The sequence below is a fragment of the Cryptomeria japonica genome, chromosome 3 (genome assembly GCF_030272615.1).
Source record: "Cryptomeria japonica chromosome 3, Sugi_1.0, whole genome shotgun sequence".
Taxonomy (NCBI): Eukaryota; Viridiplantae; Streptophyta; class Pinopsida; order Cupressales; family Cupressaceae; genus Cryptomeria; species Cryptomeria japonica.
Genome location: NC_081407.1, coordinates 690,200,158 through 690,212,717, shown reverse-complemented (window position 1 = coordinate 690,212,717; position 12,560 = coordinate 690,200,158). Strand labels below are relative to the sequence as shown.

General features: G+C 33.5%; 3 protein-coding genes across 3 annotated transcripts; 2 read left to right on the top strand and 1 right to left on the bottom strand.

The window, feature by feature from the left end:
- The first annotated feature begins 445 nt into the window (after window positions 1-445).
- Window positions 446-976, top strand: LOC131874322 (RING-H2 finger protein ATL66-like). The gene has a single exon (XM_059217643.1). It carries the CDS (start codon window positions 446-448, stop codon window positions 974-976), a length of 531 nt encoding a protein of 176 aa, XP_059073626.1.
- A 779-nt stretch (window positions 977-1,755) lies between these two features.
- Window positions 1,756-2,202, bottom strand: LOC131874321 (xyloglucan endotransglucosylase/hydrolase 2-like). The gene has a single exon (XM_059217642.1). The coding sequence runs from the start codon at window positions 2,200-2,202 to the stop codon at window positions 1,756-1,758; it is 447 nt and encodes a 148-aa protein (XP_059073625.1).
- Window positions 2,203-11,800: 9,598 nt separating this feature from the next.
- LOC131034359 (RING-H2 finger protein ATL39-like) lies at window positions 11,801-12,331 on the top strand. The gene has a single exon (XM_057965827.2). The coding sequence runs from the start codon at window positions 11,801-11,803 to the stop codon at window positions 12,329-12,331; it is 531 nt and encodes a 176-aa protein (XP_057821810.1).
- Window positions 12,332-12,560: the final 229 nt, after the last annotated feature.

Sequence of the window (12,560 nt, the reverse complement as noted above, 5' to 3'; positions counted from 1 at the left end):
TATATCACATATAGGAGATGCCTTCGACGTAATGAGTTGTTAAATTTATATTTATAAAAAAGAATACGTGTAACAAACCTTTCTTTAAATTAAAAAAGACCCTTAAATTTATATTAAAAAATGTACAATAAGAAATAGACCGATATATCAATAAAAAATATGTCATTGTAAAAGGCCTCTTAATAGAATACCAAATTTTGTTCAAATTTTCATAATAATAAAAATTAAAAATATATATATTAAAAAAAAATCACAAAAAACCCAAACCATCACATGAAACCCTAAAACGCGATGAATCATACCCAAGCAATGCTTGATGCACGCGGAAAAGCAAATAATTGAGATCACCGCTTCCTCTGCCTCCCCTATAAATATAATCCTAAATATCTCTTTTTCCTGTCAACAAAACTTTACTTTTACCTTTCTTCTCAATAATTTTGAAGCCATGTTTGTTTTCTTTCAGTACATATTGATTCCCTGTGGAGCGACAGCTCTGGTAGTTCTGATTTACATTTGGTTGGCCCGGCATGTCTTGCTCTCTGCTGCAGCCAATGTTGCAAATGTTGCAAATGGGGAAGGGAGCAGCAAAAAGGAAAACGGTGGGCTTTCTAAGGATGATATTCAGAAGCTGCCCACATTCATTTGTCACCCACATGAGAAGAATGAGAAGCGGAGTGATGGGGATGAGAAGAATGAGAAGCAGAGTGATGACAAGATTTCTGAGGAATTGAGAATTTTTGAGGATTTAGAATGCTGTGTGTGTTTGGAGGAGTTCAAGGATGGAGATAAATGTTTGCTCATGCCCACATGCAAGCATTGTTTTCATCTTGATTGTGGAGGTGCATGGCTTGCTAAGCGCCCCATTTGCCCACTTTGCAGAGCTGCTGCTTTGCCCATAGAGGAGAAAGATGAACAGCATTGCACTTCTTCTAATTATCATATTCCTCCCTCTACAGTCATTGATATGCCCTCTTAACACTGAATGCATGTTTGCAGGGGATTCGGTTAAGAGTAGAATAGAGATTGTGATTTCCTATTGCGGTCCCTGTTTTATATTTGATTTATGATATGAGGGCAAGTGTTCTTTTTGGGATTATAAAATTCCTATTTTTTATGCCCTTTGCTGTGGAGAATTTGCATTGGGTATCTGGCTCCCTCGGCCAGAACTTTATCTGGTTGGTCTTGTATTTGGCTGGCCTATGCTTTAATGAGGGATATGTTATATGAGGTCAGCCAGATCTAGTCAGGGCAACAGGGTATCTTTAACCTAGTTGGACTGGCTTCTGTGAGGAAGTAGGGTTATGTCACATCTGATTTGAGGGGATTTTGCATTTACCCTGGCTGTTATGGGTAATTCAGGATACACGTATTTTACATTTGGTAGGTCAGCCAGGACTGACATGCATTTTACATCTAGGTTGAGGTGGTAATTTACATAGGTTTCCTTGCTGAAATACTTTAAGATTGAAGGGTGTGACAGGTTTTCTCCAGTTGAAAACAGGTCTTCACCATAAAATCCGAATTATTTATTGTTTGAATTTATTTAGTTTGAAGAAAATATAATGTTTCTCCCAACATGTAGGTGGAAGGATTTTGTCCAGATTTTTAATTTTTATTGAAAATGAAATTTATTTTATTACTTTAAATGCACATACAGTGTAGTAACACAGTCATAGAATACAAGAGGTAGAGAATTCACAGGTTATTGCTCCATTGACATGGAGGGACTGGATATCTTTTTTGTCTCTGCAATAGTCATAAACCGTGTGATGTTTCTTTCAATATGACTTCTCGCATCTTTTCCATATCTCTCATTGAATAAATTATGTGTTGGAAATTGCAGAATGTAGCAATAAATGGAGCATGAAACCAATTTATCTTCACAAGACCTCCTTGAGTTGCCCAGCTATCTCCATTGCATAGGCTTGAATATACTTCCATGACTTGATTATCTGGATATGAAACACCCATTGCCTTGTTATTCTTAAACACTCTGATTGACACAGCATCGACCATGAAAAATCTAAGTTGAGGAGTCCACAGAACGCCAAAGGAGTGGAAATGTTTGGTGGGATCAAACCAAAGATGAATTCTTTGCTCACTCTTGCCCTTTCCCAGTGTCACACTTGCATATACATTTGTCTGAAGTCTGTAAGGCTCTCCTGATTTATTTTCAAGAAACTCAAAAGTCCTATTCATCATGGTTGGATCTTTGTGAAGACAAATAGTAAGCAGTCATAGTGCCTGCTCAGTCCCCTGAAACCAGCTTGATTTGCATGTTAATGTTCCCAAACAGACACTTCTTTTTAGAGGCAAAAAGCCAGAACCTCCCAAGCGTAGCTTCACATTCCCACCATATAGTGCCCACCAACCTTCCTCTTCCCTAGCAAAACTCACTCAATATTAAGGTGAACACTGTAAAGGCTGCAACTGCTGCAACCTAAGTCACAAGATACGGCGATTTTCATGGATGAGGTTCGAATTTAATCGAATTTCAAACTTCTATAAAAAAAATTGAATTTAATCGAATTTTCTCTATAAAACACTGCTATTCGCCTCTAAACACAACTCAGTTGGTTGTGGGTATTCTTTGTATCTATTGGGTCATGGGTGTCTGCAACTGCTGGGTCACCTTCGGATTTTCTCCAACAAGGGTCGCTATTCTGATAATTTATTAGAAGTATACATATATTTAAAAATAAACAAAATTATAGAAGGCGAATTTTATCTGAATTTTTTTTCGAATTTTTCCCTTGTCAAATTTCATCCGAATTTCATGACTGTCGAATTCGAACCTTATGACTTAGGCTGCAACTACCCCCTCTCTCAATGTTTCACAAGACCGAGTCAGTTGAATTATAGAAACCCTTGTATTTGTTATGATAGGCATTTCTAGCTACTCCACCAACAAAGAAAGCTTCTGCAATTAAAAATGTTAACCAGGTTGCAATGAACAAAACAATAGACAATGCATGAGATCCTCCTTGCCTAAGAGACTTTCCACAGCATAGCCATCGTGTGATACCCATTATCAGAAAGAGAAACAGAGATGCCCCCACCCCAAAACCAGTTGCCATTTCAGAATCATACACACAGTAAGTGTATTCACTATCTCTGTCTGGAACCGTGTTTGCCTTCTTCACCTTATGCTTCCCGGAAGACTCATCATAGGCAAAGACCGGAAAACACCTTGCATAGAAATTTCTGAAGCCTCCCATGGAAGAAAGGATGTATTTTTGACATCTGAGTTAAGAATTTGATTTTTCCTTAACATGTTGCTATGTTGCTCAATCAGGCTGCCAATCTGGAAGTTTTGTATTTTAAAATTAGCATCAAAAGCTCTAAGCTGAATCTGTAAATCATTAAAGGCCTATCTCATTAGCCTCAAAAGCTCTAAGCTGAATCTGTAAATCATTAAAGGCCTTCTTGAGATAGGAATTGGCCTCAAGAGCAGATTGAAGAATAAGGGTGGGTCTCATTGAGCTGAGATTTTTTAGGAATATTTTAAAGCTACTGGTTTCATGAATTTTGTAAGCTGAGAATTTTTAGGAATAGTTTAGAGCTACAGGTTCCATGAATTTTGTAGTGTCATCCAACTTCAAATTTTAAGCTCTTAAATTTAAGGAAGCTAGTGGTCTCATGAATACATAGTTTTGTTTTCTATTTTTTTTGCAATGATAAAAACAAGTTTAAAAACTTATTTTTCCTTCAAAATTATTTTTTAACAACAATCTAAACATAGATATGTGACAAGTGGCCAATATCATCCCTAAGCTGGTGGGGCAATTTCTAGCCCCACCCCTATTTCGCCTGCTGAAATATACAGTCCTGAAAAGTAGGGGCTACATTTTGTTAGGAAAAGATTCTAAATAAACCTGTAGCATAAAAAAATTTGTTTCATGGGACCTCCTGCTCCATGAAAATAGAAGCTTAAGCCCCCTAAGGATTTATAAGAGAAGTTAGCACATATAATCATTGCTTCAAATTGAAGATAATGGAAAGTATGAGAGAAGGTAGCGAAACATCAGAATCTCCAAAGATGTTTAAGGATAATATGAGTGTACAAGAAGAGAAGTTCTTCAGGACCAATTTTGAGGAAATAGTGAAGGGAAGGTGAAAAAGATGCTGAGCATGGTTGCAAAACTAAAATGCATTCTTGATAGCAAAGGAGGAGGATGGAGGGGGCAAAATGAATGCAAATCGATCACTAATAGGGACTTCAACATGGAAAATTTTCCAAGCCAACAAATTAGCTTAAGCATGAGCTTTATATTTGTAGATTAAAGAGCTTAATTTGTTCCATTTTCAATCTTTGAGGAAGTTATTATGACATGGTGTAGACAAAAGATAAATCAACTCAAGTTTAATCAACTAATTATTTTTTATTGAGGACCTATCATACAACTTATAATGAAAAACAAAAACTATTTCCCTCTATATTTTCTTTTAATTTAAAGTCCTCTACTAGACTTGTGATTATACAAATGATAATAAAAAAAATATATATATTTCCCTCTATATTAAGGTAAACAAATATAAGATGGTTCATGGGATAGTTGGTACCATTCATACATGGGATGAAATGGAAATAATTTTATTAGAAATGTTGGTACTATTATAGGATCAAGAACTCTTAACAACAAAAAATAAGAATAGACACTACTTGCACTACTTGTTTGTCTATAAAAGGTGTGGTATCCATTTAGATGAGAAAAGAAGGGAAAATATATTATTAAGACAAAAAAAGAAGAATTCAGGGATATCTAAACCTCATGGGAAAAGGGACATCAACAAACTAGATTTTGATGACATTATAAGGCTTAACAAGAACTAATATTGTACTATGGCAAGAAGTAGAAACAAGAAGTAAGGAAAAGTAGTAGTGATGTCACTAAGGTAATGGAAGAGCTAGAAAATCTAAAAATTGATATCCTATATTACCTAAACACAAAATCATATGGAATGCAAGCTAGAAAGAAAACCATGGATCCCTTAGCTATTTACTATTCTAATATATAAATAAACATACACTTAGAGAGTATCTCTTAAACCAAAATAATTTATGTGAAATTTGTGAAAATAATCACCTCACAAATGAGTGTAGCTCACTAGAAGTAAAAAATAGATTGAAAAGTATACCACACATCAAGGAGGAACTAAACTTCATTCGCTAAAAGACAACCCTTTTTGGTTTTGACCAATATCTTAGATATTTTGGGTCAAGTTTCGACTACCTATATGTCAAACTAATGGGCAACACTGTGAAGTGCACCACCACAATAAGAATCTTCATCAATCCATTTGAATGGATAAATTCATCGTGGCCTACTCCTCACTAAGTTAAAATATCAATTAGAATTAGTAGCCTTGGATGCCTTAATAGAACCAAGAGTGAAAGATATATATGAGCTAACAATAAGCCTTATTGCCTAAACTATCACAATAACCACCTCATAATAGAAATGAATAGGTAAATAAATCACAATTACTTGCTCAAAATCTAACCAATCCAAATGATGAATAACCTCAATGACTAGTTTATAATATGGACCAAAACATAATAACTTTGATCATAATAAATTTTAATTAGGTAAAACCACATTCTACAAAGCATTGTCAAAATTTTCCCCTATCCACTTAGATTGGTCAATATAAAGGAGAATTCTACAAGAAGGCAATACATATGAACATTATCTAAAATAGGCACCACAACCAACTCTAAAAAAATCTAGAAAAGTTTATAATCTATTAATAATACCATTTCTAGTTAGTGTAGCTACCATAGTCAACTCCAAAGAGTTTCAAAAAGTTACAAAATTCTTCCCAAGACACTAAACTAGTTAAGGAGTTGTCAAAAGTTAAAATTAAGGTCACCTTTTTTAAATCCATTAAGGAAAAACTTGGGATAATAACATATAAAAAATGTGTGAATTAGTATATCAAAAAGGAAGAAGAAAATTTCAAATTCACATGTAAGCAAATTTTTTTATGTTCTATCAAGAAAATGAATCCCTAAATAATATGGAGACCTAAGGATCCCTAACATTTTAGTGACAATAAGAAGAGAACCAATATCTAATATGTTAATTGATCTAGGAGTTGCCATCAATGTGATGATAAAAAACACACTAGAGGCAATGTACATGACTAAAATTCAACCCACATCTATAGTGTTGCAATTGGTTGATCAATCCATCACCAAACCATAGAGAATTTTAAAATATGTAACTATTATGATTGGCACATGGGAATATGTAGCAAACTTAATCATCCTTTGAGCAAGAAAAAGGAAATCAGGATATCCTATTATCTTATGGCACCCTTGGTTAGAAATAATAATATCCCTTATTTATTTTAGGGTTTATAAATATGACCATTTCCAATGGATCAAACTTGAAAGAGTTCTCTATGCATCATTCCCTATGTTAGTTTTGGGTTCCCCATGACAATATTCCTACATTGACTGAATAAATGTGCATGATGCATGTTTATGATTACCATTGGGTCTCAAATCCTCTACTCCACTTATAGAACTAAATCTCAATTACAAGATCAAGGTTGTCATCATGCAAGTGTAATTGGTTCATCAACAAATCATGGAGGGTTAAAGGCCAAATCTATGAGAGTGGGTTTCATCTCCTTCTCTTTAAGCTCAACTTAGACTTGAGAGGGTATTCCCAAGGGTATACATTAACAAAATAGATAATTACAAATTAGCAATAGCCAAACTAACATGTTGAAGTTTGGCTCCAAATTTTTCACCGAACTAAGAAAAATAGTTGTCTCAAAACTATTATATAGACGATGTTATTGTGCAAGCATGAACCACATAAAATAGATTCATTTATCTCATCCAGGATGGTTTCCTAGTTTTATGTAGAATCATGGATGCACAAGGAAGATTGCTTTATCTCTAAATTAATGGTTTATATTTTGAATAATGTGAGATTGGTGTATGGTCCTAAATCTATGCCTATTCATTAGTAAACAAAGTCAAAATTCATAAAGAGAGAAAAAAAATGAATAAAGGAACTTGGATCAATGATATTGTACATAAAAAAGTGATCATGAATTCTTGTAACAATACATATTGAGTAATCTATACAAAAATGCATATGTTTATATATAAATGAGAAATATAATTACCAATCTTGCAATATTCTAAAAATGTTTCTACACTTATCAAACTTAGTATTACATTCATGTCACCAAATGTGATAAGAGAAAATACTTGGTTGTGGCTTATCAACTTTTCTAGATATACACATACTACCTTGGAGATATTTTGTAATGAAATCCACTCGCAACATTAATCTTCCTTGATTTTGGAGGCTTGTGCTCAATATAATTAATTGGACTTGTGCATCAACTGTTGTTTGTAGCTTTATAGGACTTTCTATCTTCTAGAGATGATAATTGAACCAACCACTCATTTAGAAAAATAATCAAAAGGGTGCTTTAACACCTTTAGGGCATCAAACCCTAATCATTGCACTATAGATAGTCAAAATCCATGATTTGGAAGAAATCCCACCCAAAATGAAAACTTTGTATTGAGCAACAATAGCAACATTTAAGTCTAGCAAGTGGGGAGTCAACATTCATGTAAGGTGGCTAGGAGAGCTACCATCATAAAGGTGAGTAGGTGGTGAGAGGAACATTGCCACATTTGTTGGCACACAAAACCCATCTAAAATTATCTTTCAAATAACATGGGTGTCCTCACACAAAATCCTTATACTTTAGAGCACCTATCAACATGAAGTTCAAAATTTGAACTCCTTCATATTGGCACCAAGCATCAACCACAAAGCTAGTTCCTGAAACCATGTTGAGCTTCAACAAAGTTGTTCAAGAACTTTATTTGGGCTTCAACAAAGTTGTTCAAGAACTTTATTGAGTGCTGACAGAGATTTTGTTGGCATATGTGCAGAGTTTGATGACATGATGGGATTGTATGTTGTCATTGATGTCAATATGTTGAAGTATGAACCGGTATATTGAAGTAAGCAAACTGGCAAGTGAACCGGTATGATGGTAAGAACTGGTATATACAAAAAGTGAACCGGTATGTTGGAGTGTGAACCGGTATATGCAAAGTTTGTATCGGGGTTTCATTTGATATGACTACTAGTTGGTAGTCTTAGCTTCAGGGTTTCTGGTTGATGCATTCCAAGTTTGTGTGATTTGACCTACGACATCCTGTGATGAGTTAGCATTGAAATAAAGATTAGATCGCATTGCCATGTTAGCCTTGTGCGCGTGATGAATCTCTTTGAGGATCTTGCATGAAGAAGATTGATTCTATCTACCTCAGGAATGTGCAAAATCTTAGTAAACGGTGGAGAGCGCGTTATGGGTTATCAGCTTCCAGAAGCGGTGAAGAACGGGCGATGGAGAACGTCTTGAGATTTGTTCAAGATTGTTTTACCCTATGTAATATGTTTTAAACGGCCAGGATTGGGCCAACTATATTGCTAACCTAGATGCTTAGGGTTTTAGGTTTTAGATGCCGACCTAATTGTTGTCTATAAGGTCGATGATGATTTTCATTTGAAGTTGTTCGCAAATGAATGTATGTGAAGTGATTCTTGCCAGACCGAAGAAGTGAGTAGAGATCTATATAGTGTGATTGCAGATGTAAAGGAATTGAAGTGGATCTGCCTTGGCATTAAGTGTTGTTATCAGATCAGTGTATTACCTGTTGACTTCTAACCATTTCAGCAGATGGAAAATCCCTTTACCGGGTAGCCTTAACAGACTTTTTGTAAATCCTTTAACAGGGTGACTCAAAATCATTAAGTTCTTCAAATCCTCTTACAAGGTAACCTTTAACAGGGTTTTAACCTCTAACCGGGTTTTTAGCCATCCCTTAACCGGGTGATCCCTAGCAGGATCAGTTCCTAGTAGAACCAGTTGTAAAGTCTTTAACCGGACTAGGCTCCTAACAGAGCGAACTTCAGAAGAGTTCAAGAACAACTTGTGGGTATTCATCCCCACCGTGGTTTTTCCCAATTGGGTTTCCACGTGAAAAATCAGTGTGTTATGTGTGATGCTTTTTCATGTGATGTTTTAGTGTTTTCTGTTAAGCGGTAATGCAAGTTGATCCAATGGTCATGGTATTTCTGATGTATTACTTGCTTAAGCATATGGGTGAAGTTGAGATGAGATAATAGGTTTTGAGAAGATCTAGATGTTATCGGTTTATGTCTTTTACAGTCATACTGTGTTTTACCGGTAGTGCTTTGATTTAGATTGGTGATATTGTTTACCAGTTAGTACAGTCTTTGTAGTTTAAGTTGTTGAAGAAGTTTTTGTCTATACTGATTCACCCCCCCCTCTCAGTACCTGTTGGGCATTTACTGTTCATCATTATTCATCAGATTTCACAACCTCTTCAAATTTCTACTACACCAATACACTTAGACATTTATCTTTATACTCTTTTGACTTTTCTAACAAGCATGTCTTCTCCCCTTCATCTTCTAGTTACATTTCTACACAATTTTAAGTACTAAGCTCAATTTTTTAGTTCTCAAGTATCACTTACATAATGAATTAATTTAAGTTAGTTATGTTTATGTATATGCAATGAAGATATGATTTAAATATTTGTACATTCTAAATATAATAAATAATTTATTTAACTATTAATTATTAATTTAACATTAAATAATCATCAAATTTATATCAAAAGATTCTATAAAGGTATACTCTATTACAACCTACCCATTGCTACTATTGTAATTACTAATTTTAGTCAATAAAATAAGATAAAAATATATAGACATAAGATAACTTGTATAGCTATCTTAAATAAATCTATCTTAAAAAGAGTTAGAAATATAATCTTGAGTTATTCCATTTACTTCAAAACTCTTTTATTTTATGAATTATTTTAGTTTATTTATATTGCTTAGTAAATTGTCATTTTTATTTACTTAATAATTAAAATGTATTTTAAAATTACTTTATTTTATTTACATTATTTAATAAATAACTATTTCTATTTACTTAATAATTAAGTCTTACTTAAAATAGAATTATTTAAAAATTATTTTATTTTGTTTACATTACTTAATAAACTATTACTTTGTATTTTCTTAATTATTAAGTCTTATTTAAATTTTATTTTTTTTTTAATTTTTTTTTTACATTGTTTAGTAAAGAATCATTTATGTACTTAAATTTTATTTTATTTTATCTAATAATATAGCAAAAATTTATTTGTATTTACTTAATCCTTATTTTTTAATTAAGAATTATTTTATAGTTTACTTTATTAAATATAGGTAAGTTATGCTTTAATTTTTGTTTACTGTTTACATATTTATCAATAGAACAACACATGTAACGATTGTAGTTTATATGTAACATAACACCAAATTTGAAAATGGACGATTTAAAATATATGTTGACTATGTTTTAATTTTTATTTACATATTTAAAAATACAACAACACATGTAATGATTGTAGTTTTTGTAACATAACACCAAATTTGAAAATGGATGGTTTTAAATATATGTTGACTATGTTTTAATTTTTATTTACATATTTAAAAATAGAACAACACATGTAATGATTGTAGTTTTTGTAACATAACACCAAATTTGAAAATGGACGGTTTAAAATATATGTTGACTATGTTTTAATTTTTATTTACATATTTAAAAATAGAACAACACGTGTAATGATTCCAGCTATCTTTAAATTTTTGTTTACATATTTATCAATAGAACAACACGTGTAATGATTTCATTGTAGTAGTTTATCTGTAACATAACACCAACTTGTAAAATGGACGGTTTAAAATATATGTTGACTATGTTTTAATTTTTATTTACATATTTACCAATAGAACAACACGTGTGATACCAGTGTAGAACACCTGTAACATTACGCCAACTTTGAAAATATACAGTTCATATTGGTAAGGATACCACCTCTTAAAATAATAGTATATTTTGTCCAAAATTTAATAATAAAAAAACTAAAAAAATATTACAATAAAAAATGGACCGTTCATTCTTGTAACAAGTATTTGTTTTAGTCAAGAATTATTTTATAATTTTAATACCATTGAACATGTGTAACATAATATCAACTTTTCTCCAAACTATTATAATAGATCGTTAAATTTAATTTGACTTGCTGTGAAAAATACCTCATACACATGTAATGATTCCTCTATAACTGTTTACGTGTGATGATACCATTTAATGCCTCTTAACATAATTGATAATACCAACAATTTTTATCCAAACTTTCATAATAATTAAAATAAAAAATAATAGTTTTTAAAAAAATTCACACAAACCCCACAGCAGAACATGAAATGGTGATGAAGGAGAATCGTTGAATGTTGAAACCTCCCATCTGGAAGATCGAATGCCACCCAACTGAAGTTGAACAGCCAAATTGTGATATTTAGGTGGAGTGGAGAACACGAAACACAGTGGTACTAGCAGCTAATTCTTTCAGATTTGAACCCAAAACCAACGGTTGGAAATGAATAAATGGACGGCAGAGAAAGCGGTGGAGACACACAGCTGGACAACTGCACAGCATTTCCAAGAAAAGAAAAACGAACAATTCTAACCCTAAAACACGAATCTAATGAATCATACCCATTGCCCAAAGCAAATGCAATGCTTGATGAACAGGAGTCAACATGCACGCGGAAAAGCTAATGATTGATGTCACCGCTTCCTCTGCCTCCCATATAAATATAGTCCTAAATATCTCTTTTTTCTCGCTACAAATCTTACTTTCAGCTTTCTTCTTTACAATTTTGAGGCCATGTCATTCTCCTTTCAGTCTTTGTTGGTTCCCTGTGGAGGCACTGCTCTGGTAGTTCTGATTTACATTTGGTTGGCCTGGCATGTCTTGCGCTCTGCTGCAGCCAATGTTGCAAATGTTGCAATTGGGGAAGGGAGCAGCAAAAAGGAAAATGGTGGGCTTTCTAAGGATGATATTCAGAAGCTGCCCACATTCATTTGCCACCCACATGAGAAGAATGAGAAACAGAGTGATGGGGATGAGAAGAATGAGGAACAGAGTGATGACAAGATTACAGAAGAATTGAACATTAGTGAGGATTTGGAATGCTGTGTCTGTTTGGAGCAGTTCAAGGATGGAGATAAATGTTTGCTCATGCCCACATGCAAGCATTGTTTTCATCTTGATTGTGCAGGTGCATGGCTTACTAAGCGCCCCATTTGCCCACTTTGCAGAGCTGCTGCTTTGCCCAAAGAGGAGAAAGATGAACAACATTGTGCTACTTCCAATGATCACAGTCCTCACTCTACAGTCATTGATATGCCCTCTTAACACTGGTAGTATGTGTGCAGTGGATTCGGTTCAGAGTAGAATAGAGATTGTGACTTCCTACTGCAGTTTCTGTTTTATTATTTGATTTATGATATGAGGGCAAGTGTTCTTTTGGGATTCGAAAATTTCCCTTTTGTATGCCCTTTGCTGTGGGAAATTTTGCTTAATTATTGATTTATGATATGAAGGCAAGTGTTCTTTTGGCATACAAAATTTCCCCTTTTGTATG

What these genes read in the sequence shown, in the direction of transcription:
- LOC131874322 (XM_059217643.1), top strand. Translation starts at nt 446, where the DNA reads ATGTTTGTTTTCTTTCAGTACATATTGATTCCCTGTGGAGCGACAGCT.
- LOC131874321 (XM_059217642.1), bottom strand. Translation starts at nt 2,202, where the DNA reads ATGATGAATAGGACTTTTGAGTTTCTTGAAAATAAATCAGGAGAGCCT.
- LOC131034359 (XM_057965827.2), top strand. Translation starts at nt 11,801, where the DNA reads ATGTCATTCTCCTTTCAGTCTTTGTTGGTTCCCTGTGGAGGCACTGCT.